The following is a 19,770-nucleotide window of genomic DNA, read 5'->3' as shown; positions in this document are numbered from 1 at the left end:
CAGACTATTACGCAGGTGTAGAAAATGGACAGCATCCAAATGTAATCAGAAAAAAATGAAAGTGAACTTCATTACTGGCCATTTATTCGTCCTGTGCTGTTCATCCTAATCAAACTTATTTTTTCCACCTATGAAATGGTTTAGCATAATAAAAGAATAAAGATAAAGACTGAAATGAGATTTAAAAAAATCACAGCATTGCAGCAAGCAGAGAAATGGTTCAACAATTGTGAATTTCAAGCAACATAGTCATGAGTAAGGCTGCGTGTCTGTCACAGAAGTCACGGATTCTGTGATTTTCCATGACCTCTGTGACGTCTGCAATGGCTGTGCTGGTTCAGGGGCTGCTCAGAACCAATGACCTTTGAGCCTTTATGGAGTCTCAGTGGCTTCATTTGACTGCAGTATTGTGGACACAAATATTAGTGACCAAGTAAGATTATTTTGGCAGGATACTAGTAATACTCTACTGGTCTAGAGAGTAAATCTGAGCCTTACTGTGGGTCTGGTTAATGTGAATGTAGAGTGACTTTTAGGTCACGTATGGCAATAGCATGTGATTTGCCTTTCTCTTCTGTATTTTGAATCAACCTAAACTTGTTTTTTTTAGTAACTGAGTTACTGGACTGTCTTTAAAGACATCTGGGGTAGCAACAGGAAATACTGATTTTTACAAAAATTACATAAATGCATTAACTATTTTGACCTGAAGGTAAAAGGACTATTTAAAAATAAAATAAATGTAAGATATATATAACCAGTACTTCACAATAAAACGTATGAAAAAAATCATGTTGCAATTTTTGTAATATTTCAAATTCCTGTTGCTTGTGTAGATCTTTCACTCATGCAATTTGCTTTCTTCTTAAATGAGCTGCCAAGCTCCCCGCTCATCCTGAAGGGCGCAGGAGTGGATCTGCATGTTGCGTGAAGGGGCTGGGACCAGGCAAACACACTGAAGGCATCAGATGAAGTGGGCTGTAGCCCACGAAAGCTTATGCTCAAATAAATTTGTTGGTCTCTAAGGTGCCACAAGTACTCCTGTTCTTTTTAGGCAAACACACTGCAACTTTATATGGGCGTTTCCTGCTTTGCAAGTCTTTCACTCCGGAGCAGTTTTGTTGGAGCGTCACCCCGGCCAACCTGAAAGGGGCGAGGGTGAAGCGGAGAGGAAGGGCAATACATTGCAGAAAACCTCTTCCCTGCTGCTCTTGTATTAGAGCTAAGCTAAGCGCCAGCGGCTCCCTGCCCCCCAGAGGTGTGGCTGGGGGTGAATAAGCAGCGAAGCAGTAGCCAGCCCTGTTTGCTTGGGGAAATTGCAGCCTGGGGCGGGGGAGGGATTTGCTGGGGAGCCTGGCCCTGCACTGAACTTCCCTCCTCCACGTGATTTCCAGGAACCGCCACCCCGCTGCTCGCTTTGAGTTTCACTTTCCCCTCCCAGGCCCGCCTCTCCCGCCGCCAGCGGAGCGGGTGCCGTGTGTTACTGAGCATGCTCGGGGCACCCTAAGTAACCCAGCCCAGCAGGCAGCAGTTGCCTCCACTACCCCGGCCATGGCGGAGCTATTGCGGGCGCCGTCCGTGCCCTCCCTGGCCGGGCTGGAAGAGGAGCTCACCTGCTCCATCTGCCTGTGCCTCTTCGAGAGCCCGGTCACCACGCCCTGCGGCCACAACTTCTGCGGGCCCTGCCTGGACGTCACCTGGAGCGGCCTCCAGGCGGGCTTCAGCTGCCCGCAGTGCCGGGCCAGCTTCCAGCGCCGGCCCGAGCTGCAGAAAAACACGGTGCTGTGCCGGGTGGTGGAGCAGTTCCACAGCACCCAGCCCGCGAGCCCGGCCGCCGAGGAGAAGAAAGGCTGGGACGGGAGCCGCTCCGAGGTGGCCTGCGACAGCTGCCTGGAGGCCGCGGCGGCCAAGACCTGCCTCACCTGCATGGCCTCCTTCTGCCTGGAGCACCTGCGGCCCCACCAGGAGAGCCCGGCGTTCCGCGACCACCAGCTGTGCCCGCCCCTGCGCGACCTGCAGCAGAGGAAGTGCCAGGACCATAACAAGCTGCTGGAGTTCTACTGCCGGGACCACGCCAGCTGCATCTGCTGCGTCTGCCTGGTCAGCCACAAGACCTGCGCCACCGGCCCGGTGCAGGACGCCAAGGCGGAGAAGGAGGTGAGGCGGGCGAGGGCCCCGGGCCCGGGGGTGCACGGACCGAGGTGCTGATCGGCACTGCCCTGCCCGAGCTCTTATCTGGTTTGCTCCGCGGGTATCTGACCTCTCCCGCCCAGTGGACATGTGCAGCACTGGTTTAAGGGCAACCCAGGATTTACCCCGGCCCTTCCCCGAGGCCCTGCTCCCTCCATCTCCACGGTCTCCTTTGCTCACTCACTTTCACTGGGCTGGGCCAGGGGGTGGGCGCTCTGGGCTGGGGCTGAGGGGTTCTCAGGGTGGGAGGGGGCTCTGGGCTGAGCCTGGGGTAGGGGATTGGTGTGCGGGAGGGGGGGTGAGGGGTGCAAGCTCTGGGAGGGAGTTTGGGTGTAGGAGGGGGTGTGGGGTGCTGGCTCTGGGAGGGGGCTCAGGGCTGGGGTGCAGGAGGGGGTGCGGGGTGCTGGCTCTGGGAGGGGGCTCAGGGCTGGGGTGCAGGAGGGGGTGCGGGGTGCTGGCTCTGGGAGGGGGCTCAGGGCTGGGGTGCAGGAGGGGGTGCGGGGTGCTGGCTCTGGGAGGGGGCTCAGGGCTGGGGTGCAGGAGGCGGTGCGGGGTGCTGGCTCTGGGAGGGGGCTCAGGGCTGGGGTGCAGGAGGCGGTGCGGGGTGCTGGCTCTGGGAGGGGGCTCAGGGCTGGGGTGCAGGAGGGAGTGCGGGGTGCTGGCTCTGGGAGGGGGCTCAGGGCTGGGGTGCAGGAGGCGGTGTGGGGTGCTGGCTCTGGGAGGGGGCTCAGGACTGGGGTGCAGGAGGCAGTGTGGGGTGCTGGCTCAGGGCTGGGGTGCAGGAGGAGGTGCACACCTGCAGCTTTTGAACCCGTTGGCAACAGTCCAGTGAATTATGAAAAACTTGTGCCAATGGTGAGCTCTTAATTCTTCACATCTACAGCCACTAGAGCTATTCAGGTCTAGATCAAGGGCCTAAGCACCTTCCACTCCCTGTGACTTAAAAGGGAGTGGGTACTCTGAGTGTCACAGAAATGGTTCCTAAATATTCTTCAAGTGGCGGAATCTGTATGTAGTAGACCAGGAAAGTAGCCTTTGCAAGGGGGTTTTAAGAGGGATGAAAGTGTGGGGAGTGGAGGAATCACATGGCTTATTAAGGGCCCAGTCTTACAAGCTTTTATGCTTAAGACTTCCATTGATTTCCATGTGAGATCTGTAAGCTCTGCAGTTTAGGTTCTGGCCATAAACATGTTTATGCACAAATACCTCTGTGACTCACAGGCATAGCTAGTGTGATGCTGTGGCCCAGTGGGGCACTGGAGTGGAAGTCAGCACAACCTGGGTTCTATTCTTGGGCACGTCACTTCACCTTTGTTGCTCAGATTTACTCTCTGTAAAATGAGGAGAACGACACTTGCCTCCTTTTGCTTCATCCTTTTAAGAACTTCAGCTGAAAAGTCTTCTGCACAGGCTGGGTGGTGGAGGTAGAAGAAGCATGCTCTGGTTGGGAAATCTGATGGTGAAACCAAATATACTTTCCCGGGTGGCTCAATTTGAACTGTTAGTGAGACGTATTGAATTCATATAACAAACCTTTCTCATCCTGCCTAAACTGTATTGTTCTGTGTGTACAAAGTAGAACCTAAACACGGTCGGGCAGGGCTTCTTAGCAACACCCTGGAGAGAAACTGAGCCAAGATAATAGAACACTGGGTAGGCCAAATGTGAAGGCCTGTTTTTTGGATCTGGGGTACCTATTTAGGGTGGGGTTGGATTAAAATTATGTTAAGGTTCAGTCTTAAACCCCCGAGAGCCAGGAAGGCTGCTGTGATAAGTGTGCTCTGACAGAGGTGCTGTGATAGGAGCACTGCCTTGGTAGACTCGTGTTATTGATACAGGACTGCGTGAGCGTCACGACTCAGAAAACATGGCGCTGCATCAGTCATGCTTGCTCACCATCCCAGCCGTGTACAGAGATTGTCTTTGTTTGTACAGTTAAGGAACATTGGATTTAAAAAAAAAAATCCTGTGTTAAAGGCTGATTAAAACTAACCTTTTAATTTGCTTTTCACTATTTATATGGTGCCTATTGGGAAGAGGTGCAGTATCTATGCTTTTAATTTGGGGTCTGATCTGTTTGCAGTCACAGCTGAAGAACAGACTGACGGAGCTGTATAATCAGAGCGAAAAAGCTTCTCTGGCGCTGGATGAAGTGAGGGTGCTGCAAAGACAAGCCAGTGTAAGTGGATAACCCTTGTTTAAAAATGGCTCTTGTTCTGCTATTGGGGTTATGCTAGCCACTGGGATCCTGGCTTCTTGTATGTGGATCCTGTAATACTCAGATAAGAATGACGTTTAAGCAAACACCCTGGGACGTACTGGGGTACAATCCAGACTAATGAGCAGCTGTGTCACCCCTGCCCTGCAACCTTGGGTACCTTATGATACCTTGCTGAAGGAGCTCCCACCTGGGATACTCACAAACAGCCTTCCAGCATGCAAGCCACACCCTGAATGTCTGTATGCAACTGCAGCCTGCCAGCCTCACTTGGGTTACATTCTGGCTGGCTCTCATCAGCCTTATACTTCAGGGCGACCCCAGAGCTGTATGTTCTGTGCTGGCCAGCCCTCTCCTTGACAGTACAACTTGTATACAGTCTTTTATGTCTGTAATAGAAATAATATGCACACAGTTGACACCCCAAATGGAGTTTCCCGCACACTTCAATTTAAACACACTCGATTAGATAAAATAAGTGTATTAACTATAAAGAGAGACTTCAAGTGAGTACAAGTAATGAGGCATAAAAGTCAGAAATGGTTACAAGAAAAATAAAGATAAAATGCAACTGGTGCCTAATTTAACAGACTATGTTAAATTCAAAGTGAAGTTTTCTCACGACATGCTTTCAGCAGTCCATCGGCTACTTACTTCATTGTTCACATGCATTGAATGGATGGGGGGGGAGGGGTTGGGGTGTTTGTTCCTCCTTTTTATAGTCTCAGTCAGGAGACAAAGTCTATTTGGAAGAATATTCCCTGCTGGTTTTTTCCCACCTGTTTGAACTTCCTTTGTCTCCCCTTCCTGCTTCATGACTCTGGTTACTGCTTAAATGCAAATTAAGCAGAGCACACATTACTTTTTTTAGGACAGACCTGTTTGCCAAATTTTGCTTGGTAGGGCTGTAGTTTGGAACATGTATTAATAACATCATACAGGGAAGTTTTATAACTTTGCAGACAGTGTTGCCACACACATTTTATCAGGAAAATGTTGACCAGCAAACTTATGAGTTTTTTCAAGTGATTTGATTCCTTACAAGACATGCCTTGTACAAAAAAAATTACAATGGTGTGGACATGGGATACATTCTGTCACATATAGGGTGACCAGACAGCAAGTGTGAAAAATCGGGATGGGGTGGGGGGGTAATAGGTGCCTATATAAGAAAAAGCCCCAAATATCAACTGTTCCTATAAAATAGAGACATCTGGTCACCCTAGTCATATACCCATATGAGTAGTAGTTTGACAGGATGTGTACAGAAGGCATTGTAATCATCTGACTAAGAATGGCCTATGTTTATATGGTAATCCCCGTTGGTACTAACGGTGGAGTTAGAACCCATTGAAAAGCATGAGCCTGTACAGCTTGAGCTAAAGGAATAAGAACTGGTCCAAGCCCACCGAAGTCAGTGGGAGCCTGCTCCCTAAAGAGGGAGGATAGTCCAGTGGTTAGGGTCCTAGCCTGGGATTTGGAAGACCGGGGTTCAGTTCCATGCTCCACCTCCAGACTCTTTTCTGTGATGTTTGGCATGTCATTCTGGGCGTGTCTGCATGGGGACACTCAGGAGAACTAATCCAGATTAACTAAAGGTGTGAATTAAAAGTGGATTAGTTAAACTGCATTAAACCCGTGCGTGGACATTCTTCAGAATTGAGAGTGGCCTTAATTTGGTTTACCTTAGATTGCTACAGACGCTAGCTGAGGAACCAGACACGTTGTCTCTTTATTGCAGACTAGCCACTACAAGGGGACAAAGAACCACATTCACCCCATAATGAATCCCTCTTGGGGAAAGTGAGGGTAACCAGCTGGCACTCCTTGGGGTGAGAGCACGCTTTGTGCAATCTCACTGACGAGCCGACTGGAGACTGTTTAAACTCCTCCGCCTTTCTCTCCCCTCTACCAGTAAGCAGGCGTGTGCATGGCACTGCCCTCTGAATGTGGCGCTTCTGTGAGCTGTGCTGACTGCCTGATACTGTCACCTCTGCTGTACAAAGGAGCAGGGGACTTGCTGAGGGTGTGCGTGCCCATGTAATCTCATGGGAGCGGCATAACTGAAAATGGTGACGTGGAGGCTCCTGCTGTTGACTTGGATGTCGTGGGGAGCTGAATTTTTTTGGGCTTCTGATGCTAGGGCTGAACTTCACCCAGCTGGAGTCAGGGGAGAGGAGGTGTAACCTGTTTTAACTCAATATGGGCCTTTGTTGCCCTCTAATAGCTGGACCACATATAGAGATCTGAGTCTGCTACTGTCTCCAAGCTAATGCATCTGGTCTCTTAGCTCAGGCAATAGAAGCTCACGCTGTTAGATCCAGAGGTCCCAAATTCAATCCATGCTGATGACCAATGGGCTATTACATGTGAATACCCTGCTGGGTCAGAGACCTCACATTCAGCTCATCCCTTCCGAATAATAACTTTGCACCCCCATCGGGCCAGTCTGTCTTGGGGGATCTGGAAGTGATTTGCAGACGTTAGTTAATGATGCCTCACAAAACCCCTGTGAGACAGGAGTTGTTATAATCCAGGGGTCAGCAACCTTTCAGAAGTGGTGTGCCAAGTCTTCATTTATTCACTCTAATTTAAGGTTTCGCGTGCCAGTAATACATTTAAACATTTTTAGTAGGTCTCTCTCTATAAGTCTATATTATATAACTAAACTATTGTTGTATGTAAAGTAAACAAGGTTTTTAAAATGTTTAAGAAGCTTCATTTAAAATTAAATTAAAATGCAGATCTTATTAGTTTAGTGCAGTGGTTCTTAACCTGGGGTGCCCGCACCCCCTGAATGTGTGAGATGCCCTTTCTGGGGGTGCGAGACATGCGAGATTTTTTTTAGAAGGTAAATCTTCAAAAACACAAATTAAGCACAGGCACATAAGTACAATTACTTTGTTTCATCAAATCTATTTATTAACATTATACATTTTTTAACGATTACTGTAATATACATACGAAGTTTTCAAGTTTTTAAGCTAATTGTAGTGTAATTTTTGATAAGGGGTGCGAGAACATATTTTGAGAATTCCAGACCATCAGCGGGCTGAGCGGGGCCGAGTGTAGTGTATTAAATTGCCCCCCATAGGAATGTGCTACTTACAGTGTACTACTTACGGCTGCCAGTCCTGGTGCTCCGCAAGTAGCACATTCCTACGGGGAGAAATTTAATACACTACACCGGCGGACAGAACCACAGACAGGCGGTAGGCTAAGCGGCTCAGCCCGCCGCCGGTCTGGGGTTCCATCCGCCGGCTCCTGCCAGCTGGGGTCCTGGCTCAGCCGCTGCTGGCCGGGGGTTCCGTTCACCCAGGCTGGCAGCGGGCTGAGCGGGGGCAGCGGCCGGGACCCTGGCTGGCAGCAGCGTGCCAGTAAAAATTGGCTCGCGTGCCGCAGGTTGCTGACCTGTTATAATCCTTATCAAAATCCTTATCAAAAGAGGTGTTTTGACTTCCCCTTGAAGTCTTGATTTGCAGTTCTCCATTCTAACCACAAGATGGCAGAACCTGCCTTGTTTCATGCCTAACACTGAGTGACTGATTTTTGGGGGCGAGGGTGGGGATGGGCTCTGTTTCTGCTCCCTTTGAAGTGAATAGGAGATTTGCCATTGATGTGGGGGGAAGGATAAGGCCTTTTAGGGGACTGCTGTGGGGAAATGGAATGCAGGCAGAGATAGTTCACTACAGTCCTTACCCCACAAGTAGCCGCTTTGAAACCAATGTCAATATGTTGGTGATTTAGGAGACAGCTGCCCGAAAGATGGATTTGCTCAGAAGTGAGTTCTTGGAAATTAAAGCTTTAATAGAAGAAGAAGAAAACCAGGCAATGAGGAAGGTTGAAGAAGAGGAAAAGCGAGTCTGTGATAAGTTTGATTATGTCCATAACGTCCTGGGAAAGAAGAAAAATGAAATTCAGGTCATCAGGGACCAGATTGAAATGGCACTGACTGAAGATGATGATATTACATTTTTAAAGGTGAGTTCTGATGTCCGACTTTGTTTGAGCTCAGAAAGAGACTTCGGAGGAGCCCTGCTCTAAGACTTTTTATCAATCCGTTAACAGTACATAAAAAGAGATTTTCTATAAAGATTATATTAATAATTGCTATGTGATTTGGCTTTATAAAAGGCATGGAAATGAGTCCTTTGAGTTAACTGTCCTGTGAGTACTCTAGGCAGTGATAGGATTTACCCGTTGAATCACTGGTTAGAATTGTTATTCCTGTTGTTGTCTGCATAATTGTTTTCTCCCTTTTTTTTTATAGGCAAATTATCCTCCAGTTTCTTTCTTTTTCTCGCAGCCTTTAGCCACAGTTGCCCCCTCCTGGCAGGGTCAGTTAACCAGAGAAGTAGTCATGTGTAACTTAAGTTCACTGCTGTGAGCCATCTACAATAGCTCTTCCTCAGTTTTCAGATATCATGTGAAAAAATAATCCATGTAGGCTCCTTTTTATTGAATTTTGCCATGAATGATCAGTGTTTGAATAGAACCTCCCTTCCCCCCAATAAATCAACACACACAAGAAATAATGGAGAAGCAAAATAATTTAAGCCAGTTATGACATTCCAGACTCAAATTTTTCTATGCAGTGACTTATCCCTGGCTTCATGAGCTTTTCCATATCTTATTACAGAAAGCAGCAAAATTGCGAAACACTTCAACCAAAGATGTTTTCATCCCCAGAATTGATCTGGACCAAAACTTGATACACACCATTTATCAAGGTGCCTTTTCCCTTAAAGAAATAGTGAAACGAACGGTGAATCAACCTCAGGAGAAGAAAATGGAAGGTACGATATCATTTCAGAGAGAATTACCACTGTGGGCCTCTGTTTTATTGTTTTGAGATTAAATAGTATAACTTCTTTAAATTTAAAATATTCAGAGGCAGACTTTTCTGGTTTGTTACAATTTTGTATATGGATGTTTTAAAACTGTTGGTCAATTGAGCTGTTTTGTAAAGTAATGAAACCCTCCATCTCAAAATAAAAATGCTACAAGTTAAATACTCAGGATGTTTAGGAAAGAGAACTGATGTAGGTGTGTTTTTATTTAAAGCTTGTCAACAGGACTAAACAGTGGTACGCTTTATTTACATTTGGATAAACTTATGTGTGTCTTGATACTTTCCCACTGTTTTTTCCTTTGACAGAACTCTCATAGAAAGCTATATTATCATGAAGAAGTAGAATGTGATAAATAAAGAATTAGTCTTGTATCTTGACCTATGAGGAGAAATTCACCAAGAGAATTAAAAATGTGGAAAGAAATGGAATTACACTTTTCCTGTATATCTGTCGGCAGGTTTATCTGTGTTCCTAGCACGTTGGGCTTTCCCTCATCTGTTCCGCTATTGCAGCCTTAGCATAGAATATTGTTTTCCTTCCGTACTCCTCTGTGTGTGTGTAGAGTCACGTTGTAGAGAGCAGAAAGTTGGTTGTTCGATACGTGATCTTAGACTGGGGAAGTAGGGCTGGGTGGAAATCATGGAGCCAAGAGTAAAATGGTGAATGTGAAATAAATGTTAGTGAATTTTATAGCACTGATCGAAGAGTGGGTTATCCCCATTAAGCTTTCTAGTTTATTGGCTCCGTGTCTGCAAGTCAGACCTGCTGAATGGGACAGATATCCCTCTTATCAAATCAAAAGTGTTGGGCTGTATTTTTCATCTGTAATTAAGTACATTCTTGAAGTGTGACAGGGTGTCAGGTTTTATACCCTCTTTGTAGAGGTGCAGAGTTATTCTGCTGACTCACCTTGATAACCAGTCTAAGCATGGCTCTTTAGCTTCACGTTCAGGCATATAAAAGGCTGACAGTCACTCAGAAGGAGAAAAAAAATAAAAATCTAGAGGGAGTAAGTGTTTGTGGGATCAGACTTTTGTTTGTAAGTACAGTCTAGCTGCATGGGTCAGCCATATGCCTAAGGATAAAGACAAATCTCAGAATGGGGGTGATTTTTGAATTATAGCCCACCGTGGGAAACTGGTGGACTTCTTTATAACTAAAAATCCATCTAGTTGAAATGGTCTGAACCTCTAAAAGAAAATGCTTACACTGGGTTTAAGTGCCTGTTTTAGGGGTTTGTGCCATTTCAAGTAAATATTTTTTTAAATCCATGTAGTTTAAACTGATGTACTTCTCCAGTGTAGACAAGGCCTGTGCACGGTGTTGGAAAGTGAAGGGGAATCTGGCTTGTTTACAAAGTGTTTGAAGAGGCCACGCTATCTTCATCATGTCTAGAGCCAAGTCTTTTGTTGCTGCACAAAAGCTAGTGGGCTTGTAAGGGCTGCTAATAAAGATCAATATGTATCTGAAACAGTTGTACTTACTGATACAAATATCCATAACAGCAGGTGGACAGTCCAGACCAAGTGTGGAAGAGAAGGGTAAGTTCACCACGCCCTGTCCTCCTTTCTCCCCTGCTTCTATCTTTTTCACTCCTTCCTTGGCTGTTTTTAAATGTTTTTAATAAAAACAGATACAAAGTATTGGTACTGATCACTGTACCTGACTCTCTGGCAAGACCAAGCTTTTTTTTGTTGTACCTTGTGTCAGATGTAGGAAGACGACAACATTGTAATGAGCTTATCTTTATAAACGTGTGCCTTGTTGTTCATCAGTATTACAGTGGACTGGGGCTGCATTGTGTTAGGTGCTGTGCATGCAATGAGAGAGAGTCCTTGCTGTGAAGAGCTTATATTGTAATAGAGAAAGGCGTAAAGCGCTAGAGACTCTATGACGTCCACTAGTGCCTTTCCTGTTGCCAGGTTCTGAGACCTTACAGTGATGTCTGGCAGCATAAAACTCTAAGACAGATAGAAACTACTAGTACCCTATTTTACTGATGCAGAAAGATGAACTTAGCCCCATTAAGCTGAGCAAAAGTGTTTGTAGGAGTGGGGCTTTAGTTGAATTCCCAGCTCTGCCACAGATGTGGGCAGAGATCTCCTGACTCCCAGCCAGATACTTTAACCCCAAGACTATGCTTCCTCTCATTGTACCTTGTTACAGCAATACAGCTCTAAAATATGGCACGTGTGATTTCATTGCAGCAAATCTACAGTGGAAACCTAAGGCTTTTCAAATAAACCCTTCAAATAAACTCTCAGCATCTGGAAGAAAAGCTGTTGGATCACGTAAGTTAACGGGTGGCCATCAAAACCCAAATGCTGCTCATTCAGTGTTTCCTCTAGCAGTCAATGCAGCAGTATCTGCGAGAGCAAATAGATGACTACTAAGGGGCACTATCAACTTGAAAATCACATCTCTGTTTGAAACAAGAGCAAGCTTCTCCAAGACGACTAGAACTGAAAGCTCAGGGAAATTATTCCCCCAGCCCTGAGTTTGGTTAGATTGTATACCCAGTGATGTCAGCTGTACAGTGCATGTGGCTGATGGTTGTATATCTTGTCTCTTGCATGATGACATCCCTCCCAACAGGGCAGAGCCCAGAACTGGGAAGTTCACACCCCTGCTCTTTCTTAGGCTCCACTAGAGGGCATGTACCTGTAACGGCTGCTGCAAAAGACAGAAATGTGCACTGAAAGGCGGGCCCAAGCAGGGTTGGTTTGTTGCTCCTTCACCCACCCAAAAGGCTCCCCTTCCCCCCTAAATTTCTGCAAGGGAGACGACAGAAAATTGGAAAAGTTTTACAAGTCAAAATGAATAACTTGAGGAGCCCTTAACCAAAGGGTGTGCTTTCGAAAAGTCAAGTGAGTTAGTTTTACAGCGTTCAAGTTGACGGTATTCCTCTAACATAGCTTTGGTATGGGAATGGCAGGTAACATCTAAAGGGGTGTGCCCTTGGAGAGAACATTCTTGGTATGTAATTTGCATAGCCCAAGAATTTAGTGCGTGGTGTGTTACTGATAGGGACTTGAAATAATTACAACTCTGCCTATTGCTGGAGGCACCTACATATACATGTGAAACGCCCGAAGATTGTAGATTGATGGCAAGATCATGCCCTGGGCCTCTATGCTGCTTTTCTGTGTCCAGATGGTGCAGGGCCCTGGCCTTGCGAGGTGCAGAGTTTTCTGCGAGGTGCAAACCCAATGGGATCTGAGAACACCTGGCATCTCGCAAGGTCGAGTGCCTCGTGAGGGCTAACCAGGCAAATTGCACATGGTGTGGTGGCCCACTGGTCTGTGGTTCAGGCACTGCTGTGTGTGTCAGTGCAGGTGGAAAGGCTAAGCAAGACTCTCCTTGGCCTTTCAGTTCTCTGCCTGCTAGTCCAGCTATTCCACAGTAACAGTGCAAGGGACCAAAGTCTCCATTAAGCTGGCCATAAATGTCTGTTCCTTGACTGTTGTTGCATGTGATGCGTCCTGCTTTATAAGCTGCTCATGTTCTGTCTTCTCCCTTCACAAGAAGCTGCAAAAATAGGTAAAGCCCATCAGAAGCCTCAGTCGGAGTTGAGTGAGGATGCAGACACCAGTGAGTGATGGATTGTTCATTGTTCTTGTTGATCTTGGTTATGTTTATGCTCCTGGGGCCCAATCCTGCCAGGTGCTGAAGCCAAGGAGGGGTGGGAAGGCAGATGAGATTCTTGGTACCTTGCATTGGGACCCATAGATAAAGTGCCCATTGGACTGATGTATCTTACCTTGACTTTTTCAGTCTGATTTGGCAAGGTCTCCTCCATTCCATTGGCTTAAAAAAACAATCACCTTGCGAAGAAATGACCTATGTATAATATAGAGCTATTAATCTGTAGCTAGAGCTCTTGAAGAGGGTAAAACAAACGTATAGCAACTAGCTATCTTGGATGTAGACACAAGCAATGTTGCACGGGTCTTATGTTAGCTGTGCGTTAGTGGTTTAAAAACCACTGGCTCGACCCTGCAAGCGCCTGACACGTAGACCTTCCGTTGGTTTCAACGGGAGTTCTGTGCCTAGAGCATGTGCAGAATCAGGCCCTATATTGTCAGAGCTGAACTGACTGGTAGCGTATGCTTCAGCCTGTTGGAGAAGTGAGCAACCACGTACACTCTGTGGGTGTGTATGCGTAATATTTAATTTCCAGCATGGAAAAATCTGCATTGGACTGCAATGTGCCTGCACTTCAGCTGCTGTTAACTGCAGTAATTCCATTGGCTTCAGCCGAGCTATACCAGCTGCAGCGTTGTCCTTCGGTGTCAATGGATGTTGTTTTTAAATGTTAATACATCCGGCCTTACACTGAGTAACAGAGACTTTTACTTTTTCAGGGGATAAAAGAAAACCTGCCAAATCTGGTAAGTTCAGAACTTCAAGAGACTTTTACTCCAAAAAAACCCAAAACGTACTACTTAAAATGCAAAGTGGAGGATGGCTGACTTCAGTGTGCTGGAGGCAAGTGGAAATGAGCGCTAAGCTCCTCGTGTCTCTTCAGGAGAGAGGTGTCTGGCTGTGTCAATTTAGCTCGCAAAATTGTGCGTGAGAATGGCCCTCTGTGGGGACTGGACCCGTGGCCTCCCTCACTGAAAGCCTAGTCTCTAGTGCTTGAGCCCAAGGACCCAGTCCTCTAGCTGGCATCCGTAGAAGAGTCATTAACCTCTTCTGTGGACGGGCCACTAGGGAGGATCCAAGACCACCACTGACGTAATGTGAGCTGCACGTGGAAGATACATAATTGTCAAGCTTGGGTCAATAGAGGCTCTGGAATGGAAATGCAGGGGTGAGACAGGGTAGCCTCGGGCTGCATTTGGCAAAGCTGAGAGGAAATTACACCTGAGGGAATTCTGTGCCAAAAAATTCTGCGCATATTTTAAAATTCTGCATATTTTATTTGTCAAAATAACAGAATATAATTCAACCCCCCACAATTCAGCCCTCCCTCGGTTCAGTCCTCCAGCTCCCATCATCACCACCCTATCAGTTCAGCCCCCCCAACCCCATCGACCCCTGCTCTCAGTTCACCCTCCCAGCCCTCTCCCCATCTGCTCAGAACCTACCATCAATACAGTCCCTCACCCCATCAGCCCCCACCCTCCTCACTTCAGCCCCCAGCCTCACCTCTGCTCCTTAGAGTTCTTCACCCTCCCCAGGCCTCAGGAGCCCCCGGTGGGAGCTCCAGCCGCACCTGGGGCTGACAGCGGGAGCATTTTGGTAGAAATCACAAATTCTGCGTGGAAAAAAAATTCTGCAGGGAACATTAGTTCTGCGCTAATTCTGCAGTGTGCAGTGGTGCAGAATTCCAGCAGGAGTAGGAAATGCACACTGTGCCTGAGCCAGCTGCGTCAAAGTCCCTGGCAAAACTTCCCCCCAGACTTACGCCTGTATTTCCTGTTCCTGCAAGGGGAAAAGTGTCCTCCCTCCTGATTTCTCTAATGGGTGTCGAGGGCACTGAGGGCTTTGCGGGAGGTGCTGTGCACCTGCAGGATTGGGCTCAGGATGACTAGGTCAGTCAGGTTGCAAGTCTCCCTCTCACGCATGACTTGCTGAACACTTAGAGGAAGAAATAGCTAAAAGTATAAGATGGGGAACTGGGTGACTTAGGGGACTTGGCAATAAGATGTGGAGCTGCTTAACCTGTCTCAGTTTCAAATCGGGCCAAGGTCGGTAGTGGCCTGTGTGAAATAAGTTAGTGAGCAGTCCACACCCAGAACCCTCATCACAGCTACCCACCATGGGCTGGCTCTACAGAGACGCCAGAGAATGTAAACTCAGCCTGCAGTTTGCCTTTTCCCCCTTGAGCTGGTCCCTGCAGAAAAGGGTAATGACTGTTGGTGGGACAAGGCAGGGGATGCCTGGCTGGCAAGTTCCATGTTGTACCTGTTCTGTGGCTAACAGAACTCACTCTAGTAATATGCTCTTTAATACAACCACTGGAATTTCTCCAGGCTGTCCCATGTGCAGAGGGGTTCTGGTTTTCTACGGCCTGTTCTATTAATCTGAGGTTCATAGATTTAGCTTTAGGACATTATTGGATTACATGTAAGGAAACTGCATGAACTTTGCGTGTTCCCCAATGACGAATTAAGTGACATGCCATTGTTTCTTTTTCTTCCATAAATTCAGCACCAAACACTGCGAATCCAGGTGCAACATCTCTTGAAAGCTTTTTAACGAAATCGAGAGAGGAGCTCCTGGAGTGTAAGTAACCTGACGTGTTATGTTTTAAAAATGACTGATTCTTATTATGATCACATTAGACTTCAGTGGTATTATGTGACTCACTTCTTTCTGGATCTTTGCATCGCTATGGCTTTATTAATGTACTGAAATTGCCGGTTAACTGATATATATATATATGGGGAGTTACTAGAAAAAGGGTAAGGCCGTTAACTACTAAAATACTGGACCTGTTGCCAGAGTAGGTCAAATTCACTGCTAGCATAAGTGTGACACTAATTTTGAGGTTCACTCACTTATGGCCCTGCTGGCCTGGGATCACTGTTCCAAATGAGTTTGCTGGGATATGGTATAAAGATTCAACTCCGCAGGTGGGGTTCATTGAACGTTAATGGCATTTAGGCTCCGAAGGCATTTTTAAAAATGAGAGTTGGGCTCCTAAAAGAAGGGAGACTTCAGACTGGAAGATAGTAATTGCAATGGTGGGATCGGACCCATGGCCTGTCTAGTTCAGTATCTTGTCTGCAGCAATGGCCAGCACCAGATGCTTCAGAAGAAAGCCCACAGTGGGCAGATAAGGGATCATTTCCCCCACCCCAGAAAGGTCTCTTGCTGACCCCTAAGAGTTGCGGATTGGTTTCAAGACCCACAGTGTGAGGCTCTCTCCCTTCCACTACTCTCTGCTCATGCTAACCGTTAGAAAGCTGGTGATCCGCCTACAGCTACGCCGTGTCGGCGGCATTGTGGAATGCTTGTTATGTTGCACGTGTGTCATTGCCTGGCTTGCCCTTTGGCACTACACTTGTGGGGTATGGCCTGGGGTTCTCGTGCCAGTTGAAGCCGGGCATGTTGCAGAGCTCTGTCTTGGGAGGGGTGGCCGCCTCCAGGCAGGGGTGTAGGTTGATGATGGCATATGCCTTTAAGTGCCACATCAATAACCCCTGTGCTGCCAGAGTACCAGGGCTGTGTTGTCAGTTCCCTTCGGATACAGCGAGAAGGGATCCTTCCACTCTCCTCCGCCACCCTGAAATCACCCAGGCCACAGGGCAGCAGTCGAGCCACTCCACAACCACGGCCATTGTCTCAGGGCTACAGGAGCCTCCACGGGTCCTGGCCTGGGCCCCCAGCCTGCTGGAGGAATGACTGTTGGCGCTGCAGAGCGGTGGATCAGCAGGCGCTGCCTTCATCCCGTTCCCATGTACTGACCCTGACTGCAGGCATCTTGCTCAACACCCACGCTTCCCTATTTCTGTGCACCAGTTCTGCTGGATCGGAGCCAAAGAGTAGCGGCTGCAGGGTTAATTCCCTGGAGGCCGCACTTCTTATGGTGGTCGGTTGGGGTGTGTGTGTAATGATCTTGAGGATACATGGTTTGGTGGGATGGGTTGTGTTTTTAATCTGTCCTTATTCGTTAACACATCACTAGCTCTTTCCCTTTACATGTGGCTGTGATCAGACTGTGTGTAACTCTGTGTCTGGGTTAGGGGATCATGTGGCCAGAGAGCACTGAGGGGGGTGTGTGTGTGTGTGTGTGTGTGTGTGTGTGTGTGTGTGTTCAAATCTCAAACTGCTATCTTTCCTCTCCTTCCCAGCCTGGCCGCACTGCGGTGGCCATTCCTGTCCCCCCCGACCCCCACCCGGAGGGGAAAGTGTGTTGTGTGGCACTAGCTGCCATGCGGAAAAGGGGAAGCTACTGGTGTTTTGGAGAGTAAGCAATAGGGCCAGTAACTGTTCTGTCCCTTCGCTCCCCCGCTCTTTGTACGTATACATACATACACACACACACACACACACACGGACAGGCACGTCCATGCACTCACACCTTGCGTTAGTATTTATAATGTATCGATGTATTTCTCCATAGATGCTGCTAAAATCACGCTGGATTTCAACACCGCTCATAACAAAGTGCTGTTATCAGACAGAAACACCAAGATGTCGGTCTCTGAAATACCCCAGAAGTATAGCCCCCACCCTCAGCGCTTCACCTACTGTTCCCAAGTGCTGGGCTTCCAGTGCTTCAAGAGGGGCATCCACTACTGGGAAGTGGAACTGCAACGGAACAACTTCTGCGGCATCGGCATCTGCTACGGTAGCATGGACAGGCAAGGGGCGGATAGCCGCCTGGGGAGGAACAGCAGCTCCTGGTGCATTGAGTGGTTTAATTCGAAAATTTCAGCCTGGCATAATGATCTTGAAAAATGTCTGCCCAACACCAAGGCCACCAAGATTGGTGTGCTGCTCAATTACGAGGGAGGATTCGTTATTTTCCTGGGTGTTGGCGAGAAACATAACTTGATCTACAAATTTAAAGCGCAGTTCACTGAAGCGCTGTATCCTGCTTTCTGGGTGTTTTCCAGTGGCACTATGCTTTCGCTCTGCCAGTTGAAATAATAGGCTGTCACACCTGAATCTGGTTGCTCAGGGTATTTACATCTGCTCGAGCCCTCTCTCTCTCTTTCCGGGATTCACTATTTTCCGGGATTCACTATTGTAGTTCTAGCTTGCTCATTTAATTCAAAGCACATATGTTCTTGCTTTAGCTTGCTGGATGGCTTTTTCTAGTGGCTCTCTGCTTATCCAAAACCACTAGACTGCAGTCCTGCAAGTACTGGAAAGTTACTGGTTAGAAAAGCAAGATCTACAGACTGGATTTAGTGCTCTAGTTTGACACAGATGAAGAAAGGTGGCGTTTACTGCATATGAATGTAAAGGAGAGCGAGAACTTTTCTCCGTCTCTAAAAAGATTTTACCTGTGAATATTTCCAGTTTTATAACTTAAAAAAAGAAGGTCACAGAGGGCAGAACAGGAATTCTATTTTTAAACCTACTAAATTGTAATAAATAATTTAAGGCACTTGGTTTTTATAGCAATATTAAAGAGGAAATCCCAAATACGCCAAGAGGCAACAGCTCCACTGTTCCTCTTTCTACAGAGGGAGACAAAGATTTTTGCTACACAATGCATCAACTGAATCTTGGGTCAAGTAGCACCAATATTTTTCTGTTTGGGCAGGAGGTTTAACTGGCTGTCGCATGCAGTTTGGGGGCTGGTGCGTCCCATTCTTCCCATCTGAATTCCTAAATCCATAGGTGGAGCACTGATGACCATGAAAACACTCTGAGGTTTTCCCTGTAATCACTAGATAGCAAAGATAGTTCAAGCAAAAGCCTGTAAAAGAACCCGGTTTCTTCTTTTACAAGAGAAATGATGACCATATGACAAAATCAAATGATTTTCATGGCTAAACATAAGGGTCAGATCCAATTACCACCGATGTCAGTGGGAGTTTGATTCTGTCCCGAATGTAGGAATTTTTTTTTTTTTTCTGAAAAAGCCCAGCATTGTCTCCCTCTCTTGCTCGATCCCATCATTGGTTCTAGAGAGTGATTTTTTTTTTTTGCTGTCTGATTTCCTGTTGCTCAGGCAGTAGTCTATAGGCAAGAGACCAGCCTTGCACAGGTATCGGAGGCCTTTAGAAATGGTTAAACCTATGGAAGATACTTCCTACACATGGTTTGTCTAACACTATTGCCGATGGGTGTGGGTTGAATTAAATAAATACAAGTCTTTAGCACTGGATGGTAAAAGCCAACGTGGGGTAGCATATTGGAATAGCAGACCAGAAACTTCTAAAGGAGACGAGCAAGTGACAGTGATATACCCAAGAACCATGTATCGAAGCCAAGTGTCTTCAGAAAGAAGCCCTGCAGAAATTCCTCTGTAGTAGCTAGGGTTAAGAAGTTACTGATTTATCATTGGCGTATCTGAATTGTCTTAAAGAAAGATTTGATGGGATGGAACAACACAAATTCTGAACATTTGCGGGGTATTAAAGATCGGAAAGGTGAGCAGCACCACAAAATGCTCCTGCTGTAGAGATCAAGGTGCTTTTCAACCCCACCATTTAGAAAAAACAGCCCTGTTTGAAATGAACAGAATTTACCTAAAAAACTTGATGTGGTTTTTTTAATCTAAAGGTTCTATTTGCTATGCCTCTTGGAATGAAGCATCCAGTCTCACACAATGTATCCGGGTGCTCTACTTCTTTACGTTATAAAGTTCTGCAATACCTCCTTACATTTTGAGGAGTTGTGGGAAGAAGTGGAGAAAAACAGTACGTCTTGGGCTTGTCTAACAGCATTAATGTTGTGGTCACTCACCGCAGGGTCAGAGAAGTTTCTCTTCTGAAGTATGGCATTCCCTGAGTACCAAGTCTCTATGTGCCATTTGGCCATGATACTGAGTTCGGTACTGTGGCTTCCGAAAGTCTGAAAACTGCCTTCGTGCAAAATTGA

General features: G+C 46.8%; 1 protein-coding gene across 1 annotated transcript; it reads left to right on the top strand.

Annotated features, from left to right (window-relative positions):
• Positions 1-1,551: 1,551 nt before the first annotated feature.
• On the top strand, positions 1,552-17,865 carry TRIM25 (tripartite motif containing 25). Its single transcript, XM_065415810.1, has 10 exons — positions 1,552-2,157; positions 4,274-4,369; positions 8,156-8,389; positions 9,048-9,204; positions 10,767-10,802; positions 11,469-11,552; positions 12,787-12,852; positions 13,626-13,652; positions 15,418-15,492; positions 17,336-17,865. The coding sequence occupies exons 1-10, from the start codon at positions 1,552-1,554 to the stop codon at positions 17,863-17,865; spliced, it is 1,911 nt and encodes a 636-aa protein (XP_065271882.1).
• Positions 17,866-19,770: the final 1,905 nt, after the last annotated feature.

Source organism: Emys orbicularis, chromosome 13, assembly GCF_028017835.1.
Source record: "Emys orbicularis isolate rEmyOrb1 chromosome 13, rEmyOrb1.hap1, whole genome shotgun sequence".
In the NCBI taxonomy this organism is placed as follows: domain Eukaryota; kingdom Metazoa; phylum Chordata; order Testudines; family Emydidae; genus Emys; species Emys orbicularis.
The sequence above is the reverse complement of the archived record's forward strand: the minus strand, read 5'-3'. Positions and strand labels throughout refer to the sequence as shown.